The sequence below is a fragment of the Microcaecilia unicolor genome, chromosome 4, assembly GCF_901765095.1.
Source record: "Microcaecilia unicolor chromosome 4, aMicUni1.1, whole genome shotgun sequence".
NCBI classification, from domain to species: domain Eukaryota; kingdom Metazoa; phylum Chordata; class Amphibia; order Gymnophiona; family Siphonopidae; genus Microcaecilia; species Microcaecilia unicolor.
In genome coordinates this window covers 40777188-40795364 of record NC_044034.1, presented here as the reverse complement: position 1 = coordinate 40795364, position 18177 = coordinate 40777188, and the positions used below count along the sequence as shown (strand labels likewise).

Sequence of the window (18177 nt, the reverse complement as noted above, 5' to 3'; positions counted from 1 at the left end):
GCAGTGCCTAGATTTAGGCATGGTATATAGAATACACTTATTATCCCAGCGTCTAAAACTACATGCATCAATCTTTACCAGTGAAAATATGGCATAAATCCCAGTGCGTAGATTTAGGCACATTGGGACATATTCTGTAACTACGTGTGTAAATTCTGGAACACCCATGAAACACCCATTTCCCTGCTTTTAACATGCCCCATTTTGCTTACACACATTAGAAGTTAGGGTTTAAGAAGAGAATTATTAAATATAATGATTGTTATGTTATTGTTGTATATTCCTCTTCAAGAGAAGAATTTTCTTTGTTTTTGTGAACTGCCTAGAAGTCTGTTGTGGGTAATAGGTGTGGTATATAATAAACTACAAATTTGCTCCAGACTGTTGAAATACAAAACTCTTTATTGAACACATGCGCTTCAAAACCTGCTCATGTGCATTTTAAAATCTGTAAATACACACACAACTCTCTTCTGTCTTTCATACCCATTCACTCCTGTAGCGTGTCTGCTTAGTGACTCTATAAGCGTTTAAAGTTTTATACAACTTGCTGTTTTGAATATTATTGCACTGCACATTATATTTCACATTTTACATTCCTCAAATAAATATCACAGTGTTACACAAAATTAAAGGCAAACATTCTTTGTAATTCTACTGTCTTTGATCTTCCAGTTTCCCTTTCTTACAATGTCTATTTTGAGGGTTTGCAAAAAGTCTCCAGTGCTTTCCTCAATAAGTAAATGAGTCTGCTTTCAATACTCCTCAGGCACTACGTTGGAGGAATGAGTTACTCATGGTAAAATTTTGCTGTGGTCCTTAACCAAACGTCGGTTCCTCTATGCAGGACCGCATTTCGTTTTCTTCCTCAGGAGGAACCACCATATCATTTAAGCTGATCTGCTTGGCAGCCTGCCAGCATGAACCCTTCTCAGGTCAGAATCAACTGCCGTGGCTCTGATCAGCTCTGCACACACACAGTATCCACTGGAAATGCACACAGATATTTACCTCTGTTCTGAAGCATCTGCAAATTCACCATTTTATTTTAGGTGCATTTCATACTATTCCAGCTGAATTTCTCAGCTTAATATTTATATGCAAATGCAGAAGAAAAGGCCGGGTTTTTTTCAGTGCTTTACTTGTCTGAAAAAACCTCTGCTTGGAGAAGAGATGGCTGAGGGGAGATATGATAGAGCTCTATAAACTTGTCAGCTATAAACATTTGGAGGTGCATTATATAAAAATAAAAGCGTAAGTAGAAAGCATGCCCAAAGTACACCCGCAAGAATACCTCCACTTGAGCTAGACAAACTTGTACCAAAAATGTCATGCTCTAGGGGTGGGAACTACCACTGGCCTGCTGAGGTAGCCCGGTGGTAGTTCTTGTTTGATGCATGGTAAGCCCGTGATGGGCATACCGCCAGTGGCGGTGGGGGCGGTCCACCCCAGGTGCACGCCGCTGGGGGGGTGCTGCGTGCCTGTCGGCTCTTCGTTTTCATGCTCCCTTTGCCCCGGAATAGGTTACTTCATGTTCCAGGGCAGAGGGAGCATGAAAACAAAGAGCCAGCAGGCGCGTGGCACCCCCACCCCCCCCCCAACAGAGTGCACCTGGGGGGGGTTATTTCGCCGGGGGATCGGGGTTTTTTTTGCCGGGGGGGCGTCGTGCTGTTCCGGGGGGGGCGCTGCACCCGGGGGGCGGAGCGCATCGGCGATCAGCCCCGGGTGTCAGCTCCCCTAGGAACGCCACTGCATACCGCTGCTTGTTGCAGCCATGTGTGGGATGTTACAAACATATGGAGTCTTACTCGAGTACCCCTTTTCTGTTCTGTGCTTAGCTCACTGTTTACTAAGCCACGCTAGCTTTTGCCGTTGCGGCAATGCCAACACAGCCCGTTCAAAGTGAATGGGCTGTGTCAGCATTAGCACACAGCAGTCGCTAGTGCGGCTTAGTAAACAGGAGAGTAATAGATCTGCTGTCTAATAGCAAAACTCCTATCTTAAGGAAAATAAGAGTATTTACCTCTCTTGGAACTGCTAGCACAGACACAGTATCGTGGCAAACAACAGTAGCATTTCTTCTATTGCTCGTCAAAATTGCAACATCCTATGAAAATAGAAAGTTATATATAAAGGTGAATTAAATCAAATACTTCAAAAAGACCAATATAGAATAGAAATTACAGAGATAGTTATTTGTTGTCAAAATAAAAATTAGCCAAACCAGTCTTTTCAATTCCTTTTCAATAAGGGGAAATTTCAAAACATTTCCATCAAGAGTTAGCCTCTTACATATTCCTTTCATCCTTCTTTCCTTACCTATCTTATATATCCACACATAAATGACCACCTTATTACTTATAATTCACAGTTGTATCCATTCTATATCACTTTCTTAACCTGCTTTACTATGTTAGCTGCATTGAGCCTGCTATTGAGTGGGAAAGTGCGGGGTACAAATATTATAAATAAATAAACAGAAATCTCTCCCTTCGGTCCACCTTGCTAAGCACCATAATCTAGTTGTGCAGAAGGAATGGATCCTCAGAAGCTTAGCCGAAATTGGGTAGCGGAGCCGGTTCGAGGAAGAGGGGTTGGTGGTTGGGAGGCGAAGATAGTGGTGGGCAGACTTATACGGTCTGTGCCAGATCCGGTGGTGGGAGGCGGGACTGGTGGTTGGGAGGCGGGGAATAGTGCTGGGCAGACTTATACGGTCTGTGCCAGTGCCGGTGGTGAGAGGCGGGGCTGGTGGTTGGGAGGAGGGGATAGTGCTGGGCAGACATACAGTCTGTGCCTTGAAAAAGACAGGTACAAATCAAGGTAAGGTATACACATGAGTTCATCTTGTTGGGCAGACTGGATGGACAGTGTAGGTCTTCTTCTGCCATCATCTACTATGTTACTATCCAGCTTATAATCGAAACTTTTCGCCTGCGATCTTCCGACACAAATCGGGAGATCGCCGGCAATTTCGTAAAAGCTGCTAAAAGCGTATAATCGAAAGCTGGCTTTTTAACAGCATCGCCGCTTTCCCGTCGCCTCGCCGGCGAAAGTTCAAGGGGGTGTGTTGCCAGTGAAGTGAAGGCGGGGCATGGGCGGGCATGGGCGTGGCTACCAGATGGCCGGCTTTCGGCGATAATGGAAAAAAAAACGGCGTTAAGCGGTATTTGGCCAGGTTTACTTGGTTCTTTTATTTTCACGACTAAGTTTCAAAAAGGTGCCCCAACTGACCAGATGACCACCGAATGGAATGGAGAATGACCTCCCCTTAATCCCCCAGTGGTCACCAACCCCCTACCATACTACAAAAGTTAAAATGAAAACCTTTTTTGCCAGCCTGTATGCCAGCCTCAAATCCCGTACCCACCTCCATGACAGCAGAATGTGTTGTATCGTCTGACAGCCTTTCCCTGGTTGCGATGTGGCTCTCGGGTGAGTGTGACACCTTTTCTATTAGGTGTCCTGCAGAGTCACATCAGCAATGCATTGTGGTGGGTGTAGGGTACTGGGCTCTACTCCCATGGTGCTTTTCTCCCCTGCTAACTGAGTCAGAGTGTGCCCTGTTTTGTTTCCGGTAGTCCATGAGGTAGTGGCCATTTTTGTAAGCCAGTTTTAGATCCCTTTCATGTGTTACCCACGTTAGAAAACGTTATTACCTTGAATGTTACTGAAAGAGGGCATTGTACAGCATTGCTCGGACCTACTGCTAATCTCAGTATCAGGGAGACTCTTTGCCAGTGGGGCACAACCTCTGATCTGCAGTTAACTGTGAGTAAAGGTGCTTATTCAAATAAAGCACTTTTTCAAAGACATTAGTCTTCAGGTGTCAACTGCTGTGCCAAGGTTATACAGCAGCAACAAGTCCTAGAGGCCTGAGTGTGTGCAGGTCCCTGGAGCACTTTTAGTGGGTGCATATTTGTAGGTAGGGGGTTTGGGGGGGAGGCTCAGCACCCACAGTAAGGGAGCTATGCATGTGGGAGCTGTTTCTGAAGTCCACCACACTGACCCCTAGGGTGCCCAGTTGGTGTCCTGGCATGTAAGTGCACTACAAATGCTGGCTCCTCCCACGACCAAATGCCTTGGATGTCACCGGGTTGGAGATGGCCGACATTTTTTTCCATTATCGCTGAAAAACAAAACCGGCCATCTCAAACCCAGCGATATCCAAGGCATTTGGCCGGTCTAAACCGTATTATCGAAAAAAAAAGATGGCCGGCCATCTTTTTGATAATATGGTTCCGGCCAGCTGTTGCGCCACCACCAAAATAGATCGCCGGTGATCTATTTCGCCGGTGACGTTCGATTATTCCCCTCCAAGTTACTATAATCTAGTTGCTTGGTTTTACAAAGTTCCTTAAAAGTGGGTAGGACAAGGGATGAGATCAAGCTGGAGGAAAACATCTAGGAGCCTAATGCTGATTTTCAGTTCTAGGTGCCTAACATAGGGGGTCTTTTACGTAGGTGCACTGGCATTTTCAGCGTGCATTAAAAATAGGCGCGCTAAACGCTAAAGACTCCCATAGGAATACATTGCCATTCTTCACCCTCTAAACTATAATGTTCTCTCGGATTTTTGCAGCCAAAATGCATGACCCTGCATTTCTTTAGCATTCAATTTTTTGGACACCACGGTCTCAATCAGTGATGGCTGTATACAAACATCTATATACAAGAAACCCACAGACAGATGCAGCTACCTCCACAACTCCAGCTTCCATTCTTCACATACAAAAAGATCCATCATTTACAGCCAAGCCACAAGATACCACCGTATCTGCTCTGACCCAGGGGACAGAGACAGACACCTTAAAAGCCTGAGTGCATCCTTCAAACAGAAAGGCTACAACCCCAAAATAATCTCCAAGAATATTGCCTCCTCCCTCAAAACACCCAGGGAGAATCTGCTACAGTACAAGGAGAAAAAATCCACAGACAGAATCCCCCTTGCAGTGACATACAATCCAGAGCTGGAAAAACTGAGGAAAATCATAAGAGATCTACAACCTATACTCCAGGAGGATGAATTACTGAAAGAGATATTCCCATCCCCACCAGTACTGGCCTTCTGACAACCACCCAACTTAAAACACAAGCTAATCAGAAGTAAACTTCCATCACAGACTGAAAAGGAACAGAAGGGCACACGTCCCTGTAATCTATCCAGTTGCAAACTATGCCAAAATATTTCACAGGACCCCACAGTTACCCACAAAGGAAAGATATTCAACATAAAGGGATCTTTCACTTGCTCATCTTCCAATGTGGTATATATTATTCAGTGTAAAAAATGTAACGAAGGATGCTATATTGGAGAAACAGGCCAGATGCTTAAGACAAGATTCAATTTACATAGACATCACATGAACAATACTGGTGCCAGAAGGGTTCCCACGCCTGTTGGTCAACATTATACAGGACCAGGACACTGTACCAGTGACTTCACAGTGAGAATCCTGAAAGGTAACTTTAAAACCATACAAGAACGTAAGACCTTTGAAGTCAGAATGATTGAATATTTTAACACCCAACAGAAAGGACTTAACAAGGATCTGGGGTTCCTAGCCCATTATAAACCATAAAGCTGTATTTCTCTGTTGATCACCCCACCCCTCAATTATCCACACCCATCCTGTTAGAATATCAATGATATGCTTTGATGTTCCCATGCATACCTCCGATCCACCCCCATCCTCCCACCCTGTCAGACTGTCATAGTAATGCTTGAATGTTTTCACTTATATACACTGTCAGCTAGCACATTTGCTTATTTCCGATCTGACGAAGAAGGGCAACCTTCGAAAGCTAATCAAGAAATGTATTAAGTTATGTCCAATAAAAAAGGTATCATCTTATTTTCTTTTCCATGTTTTATTTTGTTTGATTTCTATTGATAACCTTAAGAGTGGACTAACACGGCTACTACACTCCTCTACTTATGCACAGGAGGCAAATCTTTCAATTGAAAGGAAGTTCTGGAATGAGGGGGCATAGGTTGAAATTGAAAGGAGATAGACTCAGAGGTAACCTGAGGAAATCCTTCTTCAAGGAAAGGGTGGTGAATTTGTGAAATGGCCTCCTGGTGCAAGTGGTGGAGACAAAAACAGTATCTGAATTCAAGAGAGCTTGAGACAAGTACATCGGATCTCTAAGGGAGTGATAGGGAGAGTAGATGGCATGGATGGGCAGACTGGATAGGCCATATGCTTTTTATCTGCCTACATTTTTCTCTGTTTCTATGTAATATTATTATTATTTATGCACAACATCTGATTCAGCCAATGGGAATGCTAAATTTGCTTTATACTTGCATGGCCAACAAACACGTGTAGATGCACTTCACACTATGAACTAATCAACTGGTTAATAAGACCATTCCATTATAGCTGCCTGTAGAGCTTTTCATTTTAAATTTAAAACTAACAACGTAGCATTCTACAATGCCTTATTACATTTTACAGGGCCTGAGAGGTTCTGTGTTATTGAGCTTTAGAGGTTTTCATTCATGTTTTAGGTCAGATAAAACAAACCTATCCCCCAATGGCAGAATGACTCACAAGGGGCCTTATAATTAAATTACAGAGAATCTTAGGAGCCTTATAAACAGACAGCACAGCAGTTCACAGCTGGGATTAGGCTGCTTGGTGTATGTACTGTATTTTGTTTAAATATGCAATTGTTTTTCACAGTGTTAAGACTTACAGCTCCTTTAATAGTTGTACTTCACTTGTTGTGATAGTTGTAAAAACTTGGATCATTTTCCTCTGAATAATTACTTGATAAAATAAATTGATTTTGAATTTAAAGCTTGTACAAGTTAGGTCAAATTGCTAACCTGTAATAGCTGTTCTTCAATAACATTAAATGATCTCTTACACATGATAGTGACATCCAATAGAATCAATGCACATCTCCCAGATATTTCTGGAAATAAACATAAACGTTTTTCCTGATAGATACAGGGTTTCCCATGCACTGTTGCCTTGTGGGGTCCTGAGGGGGACAGGGAGATTATGTATAGCTCATCGTCCTGCTTTCTTCAGAGAACAGTTGTTACAGATGAGCAACTTTGCTCTCTCAGAGGACAAACACAATGACAAGTCACACTTCTGGGAGTAGCTTAGAGTTGGATTCTGTCCCTCAGACTCTGGAATACTGACCAGGTTACAAGCAGTATTGCTACGTAAATGTGTGATCTGAACTCCACATAGTAGTGTTACAGATATCTTTCACAAAGGTTGGTCTTAGATAGGCCATCAGTGCTACCATGACTCAAACATTGCCGTATGAGTGTTAGCACAAGCTTCTAGACCAGGGGTGTAGCCAGACTACAGATTTTGGGTGGGCCTAGGCAAGAAATGGGTGGGCACCAAGTGCTCTTCCCCCCCCCCCCCCCCCAACCACCACAAACAAAAATATCTCAGCTTGCGGTGAAATGCTTCTTTCCACCATGGCAGTCTGCAGTACGCATGCGCTGAATACTGAGCATGCGCAGGTTCTGGTATCGTGGAGAGTAGTGTTTTCGTTACCATCAAGGGGACCAGCTGGCTAAGCTTAGGATCCCCACCAGCTACCACCAAATGTGTGCTACTGTTGGGTGGGCCTGAGCCCTAAGTGGGTGGGCCCCGGCCCACCCAGGCCCACCTGTGGCTATGCCACTGTTCTAGACTACAGTTAAACATCCCTGAGCATAACAGAAGGAGGTGCCAATAGCTATACAATTAGAAATTGTTTAGTTACTGCAAATCTCAAGCCTTTTTGAGTCAATAGACACAAAAATATGATACACCTTCAGAGGGCTTAGGTTTACTCTAGGCTGACAATGACAGCTCTCTTGCAATCTACACTCTGTCGGAGTCATTCACCTCTATGAACATATAGCCTGGGAAATATTGTTGATAGGAGGATAGACTGGTTAAGGGAGAATTCTGACACCAGGGCGGCAAAAAATAGTGGTGGTATAAAAGCAAAGGAAACCAAAATATAAATAGCAAAGCAAAACAAAAAAGGGACACCCTGAAATACATTCTAATTAATCAATTAAGGAAAACAAAAGCGTTTAACATTTGAGGAAAAAAAATCACAAATCAAATCAAAATGTCATAAAAGACTATGGGGTCCTTTTATCAAGCTGTGTAAAAAGAGCCCTGTGGTAGAAGCGGGGGCTGCTTTTCCCACATGCCAGGGCCCTTTTTACTGCAGCAAATAAAAAGGCCCCCCCCCCCCTAAAAATGGCCATGTGGTAAGGTTACTCTTACCGCATGGCCATGAGGAGGGGAGCACTTACCGCCACCCATTAAGGTGGCAGTAAGGGCTCCTGTGAAAACCTGGTGGTAACCAGGCAGGGCATGGCGCTACCCAATTACTGCCAGATTAGCGCTGCAGTAAAAATTCTAAAACCACTAGAGCTGGAACAACCACTGGCAGCTTGTTGCCTAGCAACCCTTTCATAAAAGGGCCCCTATAGAAGCCATTTGGTAACAGTGTGCGCCATCATGTTACCTGGTTTAGTGTGTAATTGAAAGGGGGCAACAGGAGAGGAGCATAGGCAGGGCATAGGTGGCACTGACATTTATACGCTTATGCTCAAATTCTAGATATGGCGCCTAGAGTCATGTGTGTTAAATTGGGTGCGAACCCAATTCAGCGCACATAACTTCATTGAATAGTGAGCCAATCTGCACTGATAATTGGTGAAAACCAATTACCGGTACTAATTGTCCCTAATTAGGATTTACTGGCATATCATATTCTATAACGATCTGCATGTAACTAAGCCTAATGCATGTAACTATTTAGAGGCGTGGCTAGGGGCATTTTTGGGGTGTTCCAGGAACATTCCTAACTTTTATGCATGTACATATAGAATCATGTCTAACTGTAGATAACTATGAGCAGGCCTAATTGCAGGGGCCTACAGTTAGGCGCAGTTGTGCGCAAAGCACAATTCTAAAGGACGCATACCCCTTATAGAATCATGCTAAGGGCCCTGTTTACTAAGGTGTGTTAGTGTTTTTAGCACATCTACACTTAGCGTGTGTGCTAACCATGTAGGCGCCTATAGGGATATTGTAGGCTCGTATATGCTTTGCATGCATTAAAAATGTTAACGCGCCTATAATGCTGCTTAGTAAACAAGGCCCTAAGTGTGTTAAATTTTCAGTGCCGATTTTTAGGTGCTATTTAAGAATTTGGCCTTTAGTGTAGAGAATACTATAATTTACATTACATATGTAAACACTGCACTTAGGTGCTTGCATTTACACAAGCCATCACCCTGTCATAAATTCATGCGCCTAAATGTAGGTTCCATAAGAACACTTATACAGATAAAGTACCAATAAATAAATAGAATAGAATAGAATAGGCTCACTACCCAAACAAAGTAGGCATCTACATTTTGACGACTTGTTATAAAATTGCATCCCTAGCGACTAGGTCCAGGGGCTCATTAATTCTGCTGGCTAAAGTGATCATTAGAAACATGGAGGGTCATTTTCAATATGACATCTAAGTCCAAATTCAGATGTTTGGCCGAAAATGTCTCAAACATGTAGCTCACAACAATAACTGAGCCAGAAAATCTTCAAAATTTGGGGTTCAGTTATGGCTTTGAACCTGACATTTTCATGCTCAACACGTTCATCTGTAAGTACCATTCTCAGAAAAGAAAAAGTCCAAGGGCAAGACAAGCTATAGGGTCACCTCTCTGGCAGCATTCCTTGTGAACTTGCCACACAGACATCCCAGCAGTGCTGAGGGACAACTTAGTGGTCAGTGCAGGGGACTTCACATAAAGAGACCCAGGTATAAATCCCACCTAAATCCCTTCATATTATATGGTGAGCCCTCCGGGAACAGAGAAAATCTACTATACCTAAAGGGTCACTATCAGATTTCCTACTTGAGTGATTCAGTCTTACTGCAACATTCAGCACTGTCTGCAGTTTTGTTTTGTTGTTTTTTAACAGGGCCTTTGTACATCCTATATACATAATGTTGAAGTAATCTAATTTAGATAAAAATCAAAGTCTGCACGATAAAAAGTGTTCTTGTGTCAAAGAATGTTCAATTTGTCTAAGTTTTCTCATTGTCCAGAAACAATTTTGTTTTAGTTGTTGTACATGCGATTCTAATGTTAGATTATAATCTAAAATTACCCCTAGTATTCCAATTTATAACTAACCTTCTCCATAACAATGGAATCTATCTTGTCTTTTGATCTTATCCTTATTTAGCTTTAGTAAACTGTCTGACATCCATTTAGCAATTAATGAAATACAGTGTTGAACCCTAAGAACCACATTTGCTAAGCCTGAAGGGACTGGAATTATGACAGTAATGTCATCAGCATATATATAAAAAAAATTAAACCTGCATATTCCAGTAGCCTCCCTACAGAGGCCAACAGAATGTTAAATAAAATAGGTGACAATGGAGATCCCTGTGGCACACCACATCTTGCATACCAACTACAAAAGAAGGAGCCATCCATTTTAACTCTATAAGATCACGTCATCAGAAAACCCTGAAACCAGGACAACACTCTGTTGGTCAGACCAATATCACTCAGTAGATGCAGCAGTAAAGCATAATCAACTAGGTCAAAAGCGCTTGATGAATTGTAAAACAAGTGCCTGTTGACCCAGAAAATGTCTAATTTCAGATAAAGCTGCTCTAATTATTGTCTCAGTGCTAATATTACTTCAAAATCCTGATTGCGAACTATGTAGAATATCAAATTTGTCCAGATGATTCCATAACTGTAGAGCCACCAAACCTTCCATCAACTTTGCCAAAAAGGAATAGATACAACTGGTCTGTAGTTGGACACCAGTGAAGAAGAGACTTTGAAATCTTTGACAATAAGGGTGAGAATAATATCTCCCATAGATCCAGGAAACCAGCCCAATGAAAGTGAAGCTCTTAGCCATTCAATTAACTTTTGTTTAAAACTGAGAGGGGCAGATTGCTTAAAATACGTAGGACAGTGATCTAGGAGACAGTGTGCTTTGCAAATCTATTAATTTGTATTTCCATGTCAGACCATTTAACCTCATGGAAATCTGACCAGCAATTATCCACTATAATTCCAGAGGACTGCAAATACTTTATATAAGTATCAGGAACATACTGTTCTGATGCAAAATTTCTTCTGATCTGATCTGTTTTTTCCTGAAAGTAAATTTGTCCCAAATCTTTTCCTGACAAGAAGGGATGAACTTGCCACAAAAGGCAGAGCTTTATAAATACCTCATGGATATTCAGCTCTACCTAAGAGACCAGCATCATATATGCAGGGCTTTTTTTTTGAGGGGGTACTTGGGGGTACTGAGTACCGGCACCTTTTCCATTGTCTGCTAAAATTGACCCATGGACCCCAAGTTTTAATGATAGAGCTCAGGCTCTACACACCAATTCTGTCTTGTCATAGATTCTATGAGTGGTCGCAGGGGGCCTGGCTATTGTGGGGTGGGGCCCTCAGTGATCACCCCAATCCTAAAGGGTGGCCTAGCATTTGAGTACCGGCACCTTTTTTGCTAAAAAAACCACACTGCATATATGAGTCAATCAAAATTTCCAAACCATGTAATTAGGAATTCCAAACTTATGACATATTATGGCCCATTTTACATAGAATGCTCAGATCAAAAGCCTTTGCCAAATACTGAGCTTAAAACACCTATATGGATAAACAAAAGTGCATGTGTATTTGCCAGCACATACAGTTTTGTTTATCTATATAGGTATGGATAAACTGCTCCCCACATACTGGGGGAGCAGCTATTTTACTAATATACATGTGACAAAATAAGCAGCATGAACTCAGAAGCTTCTACATGAAAATGTTGGCACTTCAACAATGGCATTAGGATTTCCTGATCCCCAACGCCCTCCCTCCCCCCACATGGCAAATCCTATCCTGAGCCCCCCTCCCCCAATCCTTTAGCCCACCCTCCCTACTGGGCCAGGCCTACCTCATAGGCTGTGGTAGTGCAGTGATAGTCCTATGGACAGGAGTGATGCCCACATGCTGCTTTGACCTCTAGTGGCAGTCTCATGGTACTTGCAAGGTCCAAAGCCCAAGTTCAATAAAGAAGTTTTCCAAGAGGTGGCTTGAAGCAAGTGTAAATGCTACTTGGGAAATTTCAGAGGTATACATACTGTTCAAAAACACAGAATACACTTATATTTTGAAGCACTATTCCAAGCCACACTCAAAACACCTCCTTTAAATCTCTGCTTGCTGCAGCATATACATATATATGGTTCTTTTATAACACTTATTAAAGCTGTATGCTAATATACATTTGTCAATAAGATTCAAGGTTGTGTTTATTTGATTGATCGCCTAAGGACCAGCCATCAAAGCAGTTTAGTAATTCTCAAATTAAATACACGAGAAAAGGAAATATAGGGACCCTTTTATTAAGCCGCATAGGCGCGTACACGCGTCCTATGTGCATCAATTTTGAACTACTGCCCAGCTACACAGTAATTTCATTTTTTACATGCATCCGCTACACACATCGGAACATTTTCTGGCGCGTGGTACTAACTGGGCAGAAATCGGCATTGTACGCACGCTGACAATTTACCGCCCAGTTAATGCGCGAGACCTCACCGTTAAGTCAGTTGGTGGCGGTAAATTCTCAGGCCCAAAATGGATGCGTGCCAATTTTCATTTTGCCGCATGTCCATTTTTGGCCAAAAAAAAGAGGCCTTTTTTTTGGCAGGTGCGCTGAAAAATGGACCTGCAAACATCCAATACACACATCTAGACCAGTGCAGGCCATTTTTCGGTGCACCTTAGTAAAAGGACTCCTCAATTTGATAGGAAAGAACAAATAGCAATTTTGCTGAATTCCAATAGAACCCCAGAAGAAAAAGTAATCTTCCTTCCAGTGCTGGCCAGGGTCATATATTAAAAGTTCTGCAAAATATGTCTTCGGCATAGTTTTAAACAAAGGAAGGGAACCCTCAGTACATACTAAAAACAGGAGGGCATTCCACAGTACAGGATCAACTATGCTGAGCATCGATTTCCAGGACTCCCGGACTGAGAGAACAATCAATAACTTTTGTTGACTGGAATGCAAAGCCTTAGATGGAACATAGGGCAAAAGGTGTGAATACAAAAATTAAGGAGACCCCGAAGGCAAGATTTTAAAAAATCAACAACATGATCTTATATTGAATAAGCTTTTCAAACATGCAAAAGGTATGTAAGTCGAAAAATCACTATCTGTACCTATTGAAAATATATTTAAAACATAAATCAAAATGAAAAGCAAAACTGGTTTTGCAACAGTTTCAAAACCAATTTAAAACACAAGCTAATCAGAAGTAAACTTCCTTCACAGACTGAAAAGGAACAGAAGGGCACACTTTCCTGTAATTTATCCAGTTGCAAACTATGCCAAAATATTTCACAGGACCCCACAGTCATCCACAAAGGAAAGATATTCAACATAAAGGGATCTTTCACTTGCTCATCTTCCAATGTGGTATATATCATTCAGTGTAAAAAATGTAACGAAGGATGCTATATTAGAGAAACAGGCCAGATGCTTAAGACAAGATTCAATTTACATAGACATCATATGAACAATACTGGTGCCAGCAGGGTTCCCACGCCTGTTGGTCAACATTTTACAGGACCAGGACACTGTACCAGTGATTTCACAGTGAGAATCCTCAAAGGTAACTTTAAAACCATACAAGAACGTAAGACATTTGAAGTCAGAATGATTGAATATTTTAACACCCAACAGAAAGGACTTAACAAGGATCTGGGGTTCCTAGCCCATTATAAACCATAAAGCTGTATGTCTCTGTTGATCACCCTCCCCTCACCTATCCACACCCACCCTGTTAGAATATCAATGATATGCTTTGATGTCCCCATGCATACCTCCTACCCACCCCCATCCTCCCACCCTGTCAGACTGTTATAGTAATGCTTGAATGTTTTCACTTATATACACTGTCAGCTAGCACATTTGCTTATTTCCGATCTGAGGAAGAAGGGCAACCTTCGAAAGCTAATCAAGAAATGTATTAAGTTATGTCCAATAAAAAAGGTATCATCTTATTTTCTTTTCCATGTTTTATTTTGTTTGATTTCTATAGATTCTACATGGAATGTTGCTATTCCACTAGCTCTTCACTAGTCCAAAGATAAGAACTAAGCGTATGCACACAGCAATTATACAAATACCTCTATGAATATGTGTTAATATATGTGCAGGTTTCACGTATTTTCTATGTTTATTGGGAACCCTCGGACGATACCACTTAACGGCAATTTCATTAGTTTTTTGCCTAGTGGCTAGGTCTCTCTTCATAGGGCAATCCCTTTTATTAAACCATAAATAATTGCAGTTGCAAACACTTTCCACTAGTGCCCAAAAGTATACGTGCTCAAAATATAATAATTCAAAAAGAAAAAATAGAAAAAACTTATCTTGAACATTACTGCATGTCTCTCTGTCGAAGTCCACTTTGGCTTCCCCTAAATTACGCCCGACGCCGCGGGTTTCAATATTTTCATCAGGGACTCGGGTTAATCTTGCCCGCCTTGAATCCTCAACAGTCCGTGCACGTAGACTCTCGCTCTCACAGCGAGTGGAATAGCAACATTCCATGTAGAATCTCCAATAGTAGCAACATTCCATGTAGAATCTCCAATGGTATCTATTTTACTGTCATAGTAATGTTGAATGTTTTCACTTATATACACTGTCAGCTAGCACATTTGCTTATTTCCGATCTGAGGAAGAAGGGCAACCTTCGAAAGCTAATCAAGAAATGTATTAAGTTATGTCCAATAAAAAGGTATCATCTTATTTTCTTTTCCATGTTTTATTTTGTTTGATTTCTATTGATAACCTTAAGAGTGGACTAACACGGCTACCACACTCCTCTACTTAAACAAATGAAAGAAACAGAAATGAATAATGGCTGCAAAGAACTTTCCTTTGTGCAGCATTATTTTTATAGCTGCAGAATTCTGCATTTATCACCAATCCACAACCGGTAGATACAGATTAATGCAGAAGATGAATGGGGGTTCCAGTAGAATTATTGTATGCTACATCTCTTGATGGCAGTGCTAAATAAGTTCTCTATGATTTATGATATTAAAACAATTATCATTGGAGTTATTAATGACTTGCTACATTCTTTTCTTTTCAATGAAGCTATTATTCTTGAATTGTGTAATAGCTCTCAGACACCACCAAAATATCTCAGTGCAGCACTTAAATAGGTTTTATTAGGACTCAATTTGTAGGAGAAAAAAACAAAGTGAAGCTGTGGGGTGGAAGGGAGGGGGCAGATGTTAACTGTCATTCTTTAAAAGATCCACTCGCACTCTCTTTCTCACACATACTGTTCACACTTTTCCTCCGCCTTATCCTCATAGCCACCATTGCTGAAGATCTGGTGGGGGTTGAAACTTGGGAGGCCATAAATGGAGTACCAGAATCAGTAGTATAGAGAGAAGCATTGGAGCCGACTCTGTGGGTACTGTGGGTGCTTGAGCACCCCCAATATTAAGAAAGTTCCTTGCATGTGTCCAGGGAGGGATTATTTTCATTGGGTTTAGCACCTCCAATAATTTTGAAAAGTTGGCTCCTATGGAGAGAAGAAGACCCTTCTCTCTTCCCTCCTCCTTTTTGACATTGTAATCCTGGTCCTCCCAAAAAAAGGGAACAAAAAATATCCATATAAAAATATTTATTACAAATGTAACCCTGGTCTCAGCACACACACACACATAGTTCCAAGGCACCAGCTAGCTTGCCGCAAGGTCAAGGGCACCCCGAGACCAGGGCCACAAAGAAAATCCATCTTTCCACTCACTATTTAGGTCCAGTCTTATCTCTCTCTCGAACTTGGGCGCAAGCCAAGGCTGGATAAAAATCTGCATGGCCGTAGGGTTATGAGTTGGGGTTTTATTTTACCTTACTCTCTGCTTTCTTCCCTTTACCAGTCTTGGGAGAAAATGAATTTCGCTCGCACTCAAAGAAAAGACTCCACAGAGACTTATTCAAAATAATCAAACTTTACAATAAATCCTGCAACCGGCTGTTCAATTCTTTCTTGCAACAAAACAGTAATTTGTAATCCAACTTGATATCAAAGTCCAAACTATAATCCAGAGCAATTTAGGGATATAGGGGGAGATTCTCTATATGGTGCCTAAAAAATCGACACTGACTAAGCATATTCTATAATCAGTGCCTAGATTTAGGCGCAGTACATAGAATAGGAGTGGCCTAGTGGTTAGGGTGGTGGACTTTGGTCCTGGGGAACTGCAGAACAGAGTTCGATTTCCACTTCAGGCACAGGCAGCTCCTTGTGACTCTGGGCAAGTCACTTAACCCTCCATTGCCCCATGTAAGCCGCATTGCGCCTGCCATGAGTGGGAAAGCGCGGGGTACAAATGTAACAAAAAAAACAAAAAAAATACGTGTAGTTAACATATCAGTGCTTAAATCTATGCACATCCATTTATACCAACAAAAACCTGGCATAAATCCCTGCACATAGATTTAGGTGTACTGAGCCGTATTCTATACCTATGTGTGTAAATTTCAGAAAGCACATGAAATGCCCATAACCATGCCCCTTTTTGCCTGCATGTGATATAAGTTTGGAGCACTTTGTTACAGAATACGCTTAGTGAATTGTGCGCGTAAATTCTAATCAGTGCCAATTAGTGCTCATTATTGCTTGTTGAGTGCTGTTATCAGTGCTCATTAGCTTGTTAAGCTTGTTAAGTTATGTATATTGTTATAAAATCTTGGCAATTTTGGCGCGGATCTCTAGGTGCGCTATACAGAATCCGAGGGCTAGTGTATCTTCTTAAAGGCAATTTATAATCTTATAGTATGTACATATTTACAGCTCCTCCTGTCCATACCCATCCCTTCTATCTTAGCACTTGTGCAACACTCAGATCTTCCTGTTGATCAGGTCTCCCTGGCTGTCCACTTCCTCCCCTCAATGGAGTGGAGGAGTGGCCAAGTGGTTAGAGCACTGGTGTTGTCATCCAAAGGTGGCCAGTTCAACTCCCGCTGCTGCTCCTTGTGATCTTGGCCAAGTCACTTAACCCTCCATTGCCTCAGGTATGAAATTAGATTGTGAGACCTCCAGGGACAGGGAAGTACCCAGCATACCTGAATGTAAGTCACCTTGAGCTATTACTGAAAAGCTGTGAGCAAAATCCAAATAAATAATAATAATAAAGGAGCACCTCTCCAGGCTACCACCTTTGGCATCTGAACACCTCTTCACTGTTCCTGCTCCCAGGCTTGGATCCCCTATTCCCCCCCTGGATCACCCCTCGTTCTCCACAGTTAATGCTGGAATTAGCAGAATCAACTTCTTTGATGAGCCTTAGTTTCTCGAACCCATCCAGGACTCCCCCTCTCCTCCTAGGGTCCCAGCGAGGGTACAGGCAACCAAAGACCTCGTGCACTCCCCACCCATAACATTTATTAACTCCTAACTCCTCCCATTCCATCACTCAATAACCAGAAATGTTTTTCCCTGCAACTTATTTATTTATTTATCAGGATTTATTTACCGCCTTTTTGAAGGAATTCACTCAAGGCAGTGTACAGTAAGAATAGATCAAACATGAGCAGGAGGCAATTAGAGCAGTACAAATATTTGAACAACAGTACAAAGTATGGCATGGTATACGACTTGCAATGACAACACAATGTGGCATATTTTCAAAGCACTCAGCCTTCCAAAGTTCCTGTTATGATTGTGGTCAGAACCCCTCTCAAACTTACCTTTTTTCTGGGGGTCAGATTCTTAGCTGGCTTCTGTTTCTTTTGTCTGGCCTTTCTGAGCTAGCTCTCTCTCTGTATGCTGGCAGCTTCCAGCAGCATGACTCTAATTGTTTCACTTTACTACAGCTGTGTGTGTGGACTGAGTTAGCTCTACCTCTCTTTGGGTGTACTGGCTTCAAGTGCTTCACGGTACTGCATTGGTGTGGGTTGGGCCTCTCTGGGTTTCAGTGTGCTGTCTGCCTGGGTCTAGGGAGTGTGACATCATCAGGGAGGGCCTTGATAAGGAAGTGATGTTCTTCCCTTCAGGGCCTTTGCAACGTTTGCTTTTGGCTACTTGCTTTAGGTCCAGGTTAGTGTTAGTGCAGTATGC

At 42.0% G+C, this 18177-nt stretch overlaps 1 protein-coding gene across 1 annotated transcript in view; it reads right to left on the bottom strand.

Annotated features, from left to right (window-relative positions):
* LOC115467854 (cyclic nucleotide-binding domain-containing protein 2-like) overlaps positions 1–18177 on the bottom strand; it is a 123434-nt gene that overhangs the window by 28545 nt on the left and 76712 nt on the right. Inside the window, exon 8 of the mRNA XM_030199349.1 lies at positions 2024–2107. Within this exon, the coding sequence (XP_030055209.1) occupies positions 2024–2107 (84 nt within the window). The remainder of the gene's footprint in view (positions 1–2023; positions 2108–18177) is intronic.